General features: G+C 43.0%; 1 protein-coding gene across 1 annotated transcript in view; it reads right to left on the reverse strand.

The window, feature by feature from the left end:
• Window positions 1–1,791: 1,791 nt before the first annotated feature.
• Window positions 1,792–11,128, reverse strand: part of kif5ab (kinesin family member 5A, b) — a gene marked incomplete at both ends in the record, with an annotated part of 65,687 nt that continues 56,350 nt past the window's right edge. The window contains 9 exons of the mRNA XM_080001020.1: window positions 1,792–1,891; window positions 2,753–2,780; window positions 5,477–5,538; window positions 5,911–6,145; window positions 6,711–6,927; window positions 8,667–8,771; window positions 9,030–9,101; window positions 9,249–9,309; window positions 10,085–10,186. Coding sequence (XP_079857146.1) covers window positions 1,792–1,891; window positions 2,753–2,780; window positions 5,477–5,538; window positions 5,911–6,145; window positions 6,711–6,927; window positions 8,667–8,771; window positions 9,030–9,101; window positions 9,249–9,309; window positions 10,085–10,186 — 982 coding nt within the window. The remainder of the gene's footprint in view (window positions 1,892–2,752; window positions 2,781–5,476; window positions 5,539–5,910; window positions 6,146–6,710; window positions 6,928–8,666; window positions 8,772–9,029; window positions 9,102–9,248; window positions 9,310–10,084; window positions 10,187–11,128) is intronic.

Below are 11,128 nucleotides of genomic sequence, written 5' to 3' on the forward strand. Positions count from 1 at the left end.
CAGAGAGAGAGAGAGAGAGAGAGAGAGAGAGAGAGAGAGAGTTAGAGGTCCGTTCCCCTAGTGAGAGGCAAACAGAATTAGAAAGTGAGAGAAAGAGACACGTTGAGTGGACGAGACAGAGAGAGAGAGAGAGAGAGAGAGAGAGAGAGAGAGAGAGAGAGCAGAGCGAGGGAGAGAAAGAGAAGCGAAGGAAACTTTGGGCCGGATTTTATGCAAAACAGTGCTGTGGAAAGTTGTAAAATGGTATTGTTGGGTTTGTATTAAACACCGGTTTTGTTCTAATTAAAGTCTGAAATGTGACCTTCTCTAGTGGCTGCATGCCTGTTTTCTTATTAGTTTTTTAAATTGCTTTATTTGTTGTCTAGGTTATGATTTACAGCCAAGTGCCACTGTACTGTGCCACACTGTTTCGCCTAATTACCCCTTTGCCTTGCCTCTATTTTAAAATATATTTTATACACTTTAATATTTAATCCAGGAGATTTATTTTTATAGATGGTTCTTCATGTTCCTCTTATGGTTCTTTTGGATATTCACAGGTTCTTCTTTATTATTTGAATTATTGGACCGTGGGTGATAAAACGGCCCTCTAAAAATCCTTGCTCTGTAAAGATCTTTGCGGAGCCAAGCATGGCATCGCTCCGAAGAAAGATTTTAAGAAGGGCTGGGTGGATTGATACCGAAATATCAATACTTCCAATCCTGGCGCATTTGGTATATTCTTACGTTGACCAAGGTATGACTTGGTATTGGATCGGAAAGGAAATCAGAAGTATCACCCATCCCCAATTTTCAGTTCCTGTTGGCACCTTTATTGTTCTGCGTGAAACATAAAACATGTGCGGAAGAAATTCTTCTGCAGTGATCGGTGAGGTTAATCTGCCCGTTACAAGAAAACAAAAACTGAGAACATTCAAGATATTTATTCTGCAGAATAAAGAGAAAGGTTCAAGTACTGCTCCAAAGCAGTGTTCTGACCAGTCCGCTGTTATTTCTGATGAAAGTGGGCTTTGTACAAAAACAGAGGGTGTGGCTTGGGTCAGAAGTAATTTACAAGTCCGTGCCCCCCAATTGTTTCCCTGGGTGCTGGGCTTGTAAATTTGACCTGGCAGACGCGTATTACAATCCCTCCCCTGTGGTTATTCTTCATCTCCATATGAGGTAAACAGGACAAAATGTGATCTGGTTCTTCCATGTTAGAATTGACATTGCAGAGAGAAAGAACATTTCTCTGTACATAAACTCTGGGTGGTTCCTGGGGATACAGAGACAATGTTTTAACCCCCCCCCCCCCCTGCAGGTAGAGGCCTTTGTCCTCATTCAAACTAGTTTATCGTATTTATTTTTCTCTCACACATGATAAATGAGGATGATTGTGCATCTCTTACTGGCTCTATTTTCTAGTTGTGCCGAAAAGGTTTGGCGGAGAACTATGCAACCATTCCAGTTCTGATCCCAGTCTGATCATTTCCCGGGCGAAAATAATTCATTTTCATTTCATGGTGTTAAAAAGAATGGAAGCGCTCCTGCTAAAACATACGCTCTATTTTAAGAACCAGGAAAGGAGCGCGTCGGGGGATTTGGCCGCCTGAGGGTTTAATTGGTTGAAAAATGGATTGCTTATGACACAGTGACTTTCATATTAGAATCTGCGCAGGATACCCATGCATCATCCTTCCCCTTTTTGTTTGTTTTCCCTTCAATTTTTTTCGGCGCCCCAAAAAGAAAAGAAGAGAAAATATACCATTTGCCTTCCAAAGAATACAACCTTTCCTCACCTGCTGCGGCTCATTAGCTGGCCGAGGCCTCTGGCTGCCGGCCGTACATCTTCGCTGCGTCCTGGTTGTCGCAGGCCTCCATTCTGGACACAGAGTTCACACTCAGGCACACGCTACGCAACATCCCGGCACACACCGCACCGCCACCACCGCCACCACCACGTTCAGCAGCACCACCGCCACGTTCAGCAGCACCACCAGGGAAGCAGCACCACCAGGGAAGCAGCACCACCAGGGAAGCAGCAGCAGCAGCAGCAGCAGCAGCAGCGGCAGCAGCAGCAGCAGCGGCAGCGGGGACAGCCAGGGTTCAGTGAGGAACGTCAGTGAAGGGAAAAAGTGAAAAAGCAGTGAGAGCCATTGGATTACAGTTACTTCATCCAACCAAACGGGGAAGCAGGGTTAAGGTAAATGCATTCACTTTGCATCGTGTCACATTACCATGCAGCAGTGGGAGATATTACTGACTGTTAAATATTGTTATAGGTGTTAAGTTTGGCGTCGACGCCCGAGCAGGAGCCTCATGCTTCCACTTCCACCCGATTTTCTTATAATTTGGCAGTTTTACACACGCTGCAGAACTGAGAATCGAGATTCTCTAGTCAACGCTCTTAAATGATAATACACTCCTCCCTGTTACCAGGCGCTGAAATGCAAGTGTTCCATTTGCAGAGGTAAAGCGGCGAAGTATGACAAACAAGGACAGAGCTCACCAACGTAAATCCGAGCATTAACAAGCAGTAAATAACTTCTAAATCCAGGGAATCCAGGGTTCACCTCCAACAGTTGCAAAGGAAGATTAATTGTTTTCTTTGTTTTTCTGTTAGCATCTAGAGGTTCAACAGCAGATCGTATGACCCAGTGCTCCTTCATAAATTGCAATGTATAATAATAAAACATTTCTCTTTTTTTTTTTTCGACATGCGGTCCTGCGTGATCAGCAAGGCGTTGGTGTGTGAGTGCCGTGCTGGCCTTACCTGTTGTCATTGATATCTGTGGTGTTTCCTGTGGACACATAGAGGTGCATCAGCAGGCAAGCGAGTGCAGAGTGGGGAGGAGTGGCGTGCTAATTCGGCGACCGGTGGGTTTGTCACAGTGCGGCGGGTCAGAGCGGAGGAGCCCGGAGCCGTCGGAAAAAAAACCCAACGGCTCCCGAGCAGCCGCAAGGTGCCGTGCGAGAAGTGCTGAGCGTACAGTTTTTTTTTGTTTTTTTTGTGTGAGTTGAGACCAGCGGAATAACAACAATAACAATTATGAGAACAATAAGCAGAACATTCTGTGATTTTTTTTACCCCCTCTGTGGTTCATAAAATAAACAGAGCTACGTTAAATAATTTAGTTTTACAGTTTTTTCAGATGAAGTATGAATACCAAATAGTTCTTGAACTAATGGGAGAATTATGTATGTCACCATATTACCATTTCTACTACTAATAAAAATATAGTTCTACTACTACTACTACTACTACTACTACTACTACTACTACTACTACTACTACTACTACTGTACTACTACTACTACTACTACAAATTAATAATAAATAATAATAATATACTGTATTGCTGACAGTAGTTTTCTAAACAGGAGATTGGTGAATTTGCTTTTGCATCCAAATCTTGCATCCAAAGTGTCAGTCTCAGTTTTGGCATCTGGGACATCAAAAAAAAAGCCTCTATATGTTGTACCATGTGGGTAGTGAAGAAATGTAGAGAGTCAAAGAGAAGAGAGTGTTTTTGAACTGACTGACACTTTGCTGAGTGTGTGTTCTTTACCATTATTTGATCATTTGGACATTTTTCATGGGATCGTGTGGCTTACAGCTGAGATCCAAGTTTTTCTCTCTGGTTGGGCTGTCAAGGCAGATACATTAATTCCAATGGTGAATTATAAAAAAATAAAATAAAAAAATAAATAAAAAACACGCTCCTGCCAGGCCTTCCCATCAAATGAGCTGAAAACCAGACCCCCTATGATGTGTATTCTCCATCAGCTCACATGTAAATTCTGCCGACTGCGGGCCTTTTTAATATACCTGCGCACTCTCAAACCGATGACTAGCTCTAGGCAGCGGACAGAAATAGCTGGCCATATTGTTCTCCTGTTTAACCCTTCGACGTCGCAGTTATAAAAATGTCCTGTTTATTTTTTCATTAATAACTTCTTGCTCATAGCGCAACCGGAGAAAACCTGGCAGAAATGCAGATTGTAAACTTCTCAAATGAAGCCACATTTACTTACATTTCCACAGATTTACTAGACTCTATTTACTAGATTGACTGGATCTCCTTCTTTCTTACTTAATTATTTTGGGCTGCTGGCAAATATAGTTTCTTGGATTGACAAAACGATTAGTCTGACTTATAGCTGAGTTTAAAAAAATGGAGAAAAAGACCCCCAAACTTCAGAGGGTTAATCAATAGAGAGCCTTTCAGCTTATGACCTGCTGATTCTATTAAATAAATATATTTTTTACTACAACTGGACAAAGAAAAGTCATCATTGCTGTGGGTACCCTGCCTGTCTGGCCTCTGCCTGGGTAAGTAATTGCACAGCAAGCCTCATCTATCTCCTCTAGAGCCTGCTGCACACACACACACACACACACACACACACACACACACACACACACACACACACACACACACACACACACACACACACACACACACGCACGCGCGCGCACACACACACTCAAACCGATAAGGTAAATGGGAAAAGATACCTGTACATTCACATACACTATCTGTCTGTCTGTCCGTATGTATAGTATGTGCTTCGATTATCTCAGCAACCGTTCATCCGATCTACTTCACACTTGCTGGGTGTATTGTTGGGGATCCAAGGGCGTGCAGTGTCGAATTTGGTACGATCTGCACACGCGATCCATGTAATATTAATACATTTTGGATAAACAGCGAACAGCGAGCCAGCAGGGGGCGGGGCTTCAGAGCTCTGCGATTGAGTCACAAAGAGTGTTTTTCCCCGGTGTACGACTTTAACCGGCATTTTTGTCTTCCATGGCGGAACGCGGGGGGACCGAGTCGTCAACGTTTTGTGCCATTATAACATAAGCTAAGATTATCCGCCCAGCAGTAGTGGACTCTTTAACGCATGGATGCTGCATCTAGAGATCATTGACCCTCAGCGAAAGCGCCCTCCTGCCCACACTTCCAGCGGAGCCTCCCTATAACTCAGACGCCAATTACAACCGGAGTCTCGACACAACAGCGCTGACAGTCCATAGAAGCAGTGGACTGTCAGGAAAAGCGTAAGCAGGATTTTTATTGTACTGCTGGGGCAATTACTGTAAATTGGCATTACGGTCAGCAAAACAGCTGGTTCTCAGGGAAGACTTCACGAAATGGCACTCAATAAAAAAAAAAGGCCTGTGATACAGAGGGACACATTTTAAGGCTGTTTTTAGGGGTTGATTGAAAGCAGTTACGATGATATATGAGATTTTAAGGAGCAAATGTACAGTTAAAAACAAAAGCGTTTCACTAAATGTCAACGGTGGAGCTGGCATAAAACTTTAGGCCACAGCAACTAAGCTGTTTTCCCTTGGGTAGTTTTTTTTAGACTTCAACTTGAAATTCAACTTCCTTTTTTTTTTTTTTTTTCAGTATTTTCGTCCGAACCAGATGGAAAATGCAAATGTATGGAAGCTCAATATCATGATGTAATGCGAAAAACAACTCACCATTTTCTGAGTCGAGCATCTCTGCAGCCTTGTCAGTGGGTTTTGTGGGTTCGGACGGAAGCCTTAATAGAGCGGACAGTCATTTACGTAACTGTTAGATGTTATTTTTTAATAGATACACTTATTTGTATATGTGTCTTGTTTTTTATTGTGATTGCAGTTAAGAGTAATTTAGATCTTCACGTGTAATTTAATCAAATGTTATATTCAAGCCATTATCTTTCACAGTCCCTAAATAATGCTCCTAAAAAAATGAACATTGTTATAATCAAGGTCAAGCACTTTAAACGAAATCCTTAATCATGCTTTACTGTGCATCATTAAGGGGGTTGCATAAAACTCCAAATAACTTTCAATTTGTGGACTTTACCTTAGCATGACTTTTATGATGCCATATATTAGATATTATGCACTAGTTTAGTTAAATCACTTACATGTTGTTCTGAGCATCGTTGTCGTAGGTGTCGTTGTTGAGGGAGTCCCCGTGCTTGACGGGGCTGTTCTGGTTGCAGTTTTCCTGGGGAGGCTGGGGGTCCTCGGGCTCTGGCTGAATGCTGGTGTTGTGGCACACAGCGTCGTTGACGGCAACGGGACTCTCGCTGCAGCCGCGTACGAAGAAGGGGTTCATGGGAGAGCACAGCGGGTAGTGGCCTGGGCGGATTGGCTTGGCTGGAGGTGGTGCAGGGGAAATGGGTAAATTAGGTGATTATTGGAGTCATTTGTGAATAAGTTGATTGGGTGATTGACTGTAAAAGTGGTTTGTAGTTTATCATATTATTATTATTATTATTATTATTATTATTATTATTATTATTATTATTATTATTATTATTAGGTCACCCTTTCCATTTTATTATCAGAGAATACCATCAATAGAATAACATACATACACCAATAATAATTCTGCATTCCTATACAACAACATTTGATGACCTACTGTCCATTACGAGATTAAAAGAAGATTCTTACATAATCTCATCAGAGATTATATTGCTTTTATCAAAATATCTCGTGAAGTGGTCACATTTGCTACTGAGAGAAATCACGAAAAGTGGACGTTTAATCAACGTGAAATGTTTAATCTGCATAGTGTGTGTGTTCAAGTTCAAGTTCAAGTTCAAATTCAAGAGATTATTTGTCACATACATACACATACGGTCGTACATATATGCAGTGAAATGTGTGTGTGCATGTGTGTGTGTGTGTGTGTGTGTGTCTGTGTGTGTGTGTGTACCTATCAGTGCGGCGTGGGGCCTGCGGACGGGGTAGCGCGCCCGCATCACATCCTTGATGCGCTCCACCTCCTGCTGGTAGCGATGGCGGTCTTTCATGGCTCCCTCCTTGGCCTCCTTCAGTGCGCCCTCCAGGGCCTTGACCCGCTCAGCCGTAGAGCGAAGGCGCTTCTCCAGCTTGGGAAGCTCGCAGCGAAGATCTGCATTGTCACGTACCAGCTGCAGTGAATGACACACACACACACACACACACACACACACACACGTAAACAATGAGGCTGAGAAATAATTTATCAGTCGTTAAAATTGACTGTTAAAATGATGGCAAGTCTTGCCTCCTTAATTACTGTAGAATCACACCAAATAACTAAGAGTGTCTCTATTTCAAGTCCTCCAACAACACAATTTAACCATTTTACTAGTATTGTGAGCTGTTAACGCTTAATTTAACTTATCCTATGCATAGTATGAGATTGGGTATATTCTGTGTATTTGGCTATTTTTCTTTGGATTGTTTCTTCTGTTTCTCTTCTTTTATATATATATATATATATATATATATATATATATATATATATATATATATATATACACACACACACACACACACATATATATATATATACATACATACACACAAACTATTCTCTCCTGCTGTTAAGCTTTTTGTGCAAGTAATCTGTCCACCAATGTACCAATCCTGACCGTGACAAAAATACCTGTCTGAATAAACTTCATATTCTGGTTGTGATTTTCAGCTTGGTGTTGGAGCATTTTGTCAGGGTAATATTGACGTAGCAACTGTATGATGGATCGCGATGTCAATCACTCTTTTGCAAACAGTGAATTCTAGGGTATTGCATCCGGGTCTGTAACTATATGATGTGCCAGCGATGAACAGATAAAGCAACTGACAGAAACATGAGGATTACATTTCCTACTTGTCATTAAATCAAGATGTTGCCCGTTAACATATATTTTGCAGTTCGGGCAAAGGGCAAAACTACCCCACAGTGATGGCAAGCAGAGGTGTAAAGTAACACCCGGAATCTGAATTTCTAATGAGTAGTTTCTGTCTGAGAGACATGAATTCAGCACATACTACAGCTTAGAGACAGTATCTACAGGTACTGTATATCAACTTGTGTACATCAGTAATCCTCTCGGAGGTTGAGGAATGAATGTATCGCTGCACTGCGTTGCACAAAGCGATCTATAGGAGCCTTACTACTATCCACTGTGAGTGTTCCTATTTAACAACACGCCTCTCATCTCCCCACACCCCACTGTGTCTGCAGGTGGTAGATGGGATGGCCGTCGTATCCGCCTTTCAGGAGTTGCTCTCCGTCTGAGAGAGTGCTGCACTGCAGCTCCATTTCCCCACCAGTCTGTGTCTGCGTGCAAGTCTGAAGGGCATTTAAAACCAGGCACTTAAATTTGCTGAAAATATGTGAGAAGAAAATGAATAAAAATGTGTTATACGTGTGTGTGCGCGCTTCTGTCTCCGGGTGAGATTATTCGCACATTAAAATGTGATGTACGCATGTGTGATTGTGACTCCCAAGAGGGTTTAAACGATTTTGCGTTTTAAGTCACTTTGTATTAATCAGCCACCTGCACCTCAGGCAGCAGTTGTTAACGCCTCCTGCTGCGGCTGTTTTCAAGGAGACTTTTATCTGAAGCTGTGCAAGGAGAGTGATTGGTGGGGCTGGCATTTATTTTTCCCAGAGGAACGCAATGACAAACGGCACACGGCGTTCTCGCTCTTAATTTGGCTCGCTGCTTTTGTCCCGTTCCCACCTCACTTTCAACACTGCACTGACACCGGGCAGTGCATCAGGATTAAAGGACTATGCAGAGCGGACCCCCCTTCTTCTAATTAATAAAGTAAACGGTTCATAGGCACATTTTCCACCTTAAAGTAAAAGTAAGCATAAGCCTCTGTTATCCGCTTGTACCTGTTTGTGAACTTTTGTAAGCTGGTCCAGGTTGTTTTCAAGAAAGGAAATCTTCTGCTTCTGCATGGTGTGGCCCCCGCTGTCATCAGGTTCCATCTGGGAACCCTGCAGGGAGCACGGTGGGCAGACAGCAATATCGACTAAGTATTTTGGAGCAATGTACCAACAGCAATCACATCCATTTTAAATGACAGGATTTCAATCAATCTATATCTATCTATATCTATCTATCTATCTATCTATCTATCTATCTATCTATCTATCTATCTATCTATCTATCTATCTGTCTATCTATCTGTCCGTCCGTCCGTCCGTCCGTCCGTCCGTCCGTCCGTCTGTCTGATTCAGTTTTATATTTCTCACTTTTTTAACTCGAGACGTGAGGTCTTGAACAAAAAGCTTCCGCAGGTTGTGGAGGGTCTGGAGCTCACGGGCCTAATCAGAGAAAGAAAAAAAGAAAAAGAAAGAAAGAGAGAAAGAAAGAAAGAGAAAGGAAAGATTAATGGCACGGCGAGGTGGTAGCCAAGGGATTGCTCGCTTGAGAGGGAGCCGATAGAATCGTCACGGCAAATAATGACTTACGACAGTTTCCTCAAGTCCCTTGAGATCCTGTTTTGATTGTTCATGTCGCTCATGGAGAAATCTAAGAGAGAGAGAGAGAGAGGAAGAGAGAAAGAAAGAGACGGAAAAACTAACAAAGTTGTAGATAGGAAGCTAGATAGACAGACATAGATAGATAGATAGAGGGACAGACAGACAGACAGACCGACAGAGAGACAGACGGATAGACTGATAGAAGCAGAATATACATTTTTTTTCTCTGCAACTGAGGTTCACAAAGAATACCATTTCAACTTTTTGAAATCAACGTCGAAGTCGAAGACCAGGAATCGAGACTGAAAGAACGTGGTAATCAATACAATTTAAAATGCCAAAGTCAGGAAGTGATGGCGCCCGGGCATCTCAAGTCAGAATTTGGAAATAAATCATCTCAATTAATGACAGCGAGGCTCTCCGATAAGTGGGGGATTAGCCATCTGCCGTGTGATGCAACGTGCTGCAAAGGTCAGCGCAGGGAGACACCCCTTAGCAACACGCCAACGTGAGCCCCGCTCCTTCATTTCACTCGTGGAATGGGGGCGGCAGGCAATGAGGGTCCGAGAGAGAGACACACTCCAGATGATTTAAGCCTCGAGGAAATAAGAAGGCAGAGCAGAGTGACAGAAGGTGGCGGAGGAAAAAAAAAAACAGCGAGGGAGAGGGAGAGTGAAGCAGGAGGAAAGAAGGAGAGGGAAGAAAAGACAATAACAACACAACAAAGTGACAAGGAGGAGGCAGATGGGCGCGGCTCTCCCCTCCAGCAGCCATATGGTTCAGTGTCTGAGCCCCTGCCAGGAAAGGTAAGAGCGGGAACTCACGTCAGCTCCTCGATCTTCAGGCTCTTGCGATGCTCCTGGCTCCTCAGACGCTCGTAGTCCCCGTGCAGGTGCTCCAGCTCCAAATGCTGCTTCTGTGTCCGGCTGAAACGGCGAACGTGTCATAAATCCAAATAAATGAAACGAATTAAATGGTCGCCCATACTCATTTACCAGGCAAATGAAAGGGCATCAGGTTAAAATGGTTCTATCTGAACACCTTCCTTAAATGTTCTCCACTGGACACTTAGAAATTGGATGATTGCCGATCTCAGCGGTTCTCAAGTCGCCCCTCGGGATCGAGGGCGGGGGTTAAGAAGGTGACTGACAAAGTGTTTTTTTTGGTTTCATTCAATTATAAATACCGTACATCTACAATAATAAAAACACTGCCATTTTTGTTTTTGTTTGGAGCGCGGACACGCAGCGAATCGCGCAGCGAATCGCGCAGCGAATCGCGCAGATGATTTTCTTTTTTTTTTGAGAGAGGTTAAAACTACGGGTTTTTCGGGAAACTAAACCACCGGGAAGACAGAAAAGAAAGGAAAAATACGGTAGAATCCCGGGAAAAACCGAGGGGGGGTTGACAGCTATGTTCTTATTTATTGCAAAGGTACGACAATGCCTCCGTGCGCTGGTAAAAAACACAAAACAACTCATTCCTGATTCCTGATGCTTTCCAAAATGCTTTTTTTTTTCAACCAATTGATGTCGTCTAGATAGCGATAAAAAGCCAGGAGGTCTAATGAGAAATTCGGGGAAAATAATAGCAAAACCAATTGCATTGATGAAGTGGACGCCCATGGTCCACTCAAACTGGACCTGTGGATGCAGACACCCACCAGTTGAGAACCACTGGTCCATTTGACATTGAAATAGTTCTGAGCTGGGATTAGTTTGAGTGCAAAGCTGTTATTCTTCATGACGTCAAGCTTTTGAATCAGGGTTACTACAGGATGAAAAGAAGACACGTTTCCTGAACCAGGTACTTAGTGTTATTTGAAGACAATTTATCCGTAGAACAAACCTTCGTCCTTATTTGTTCCT

The sequence above is a fragment of the Zeus faber genome (assembly GCF_960531495.2).
Source record: "Zeus faber genome assembly, chromosome: 5".
Classification (NCBI taxonomy): Eukaryota; Metazoa; Chordata; class Actinopteri; order Zeiformes; family Zeidae; genus Zeus; species Zeus faber.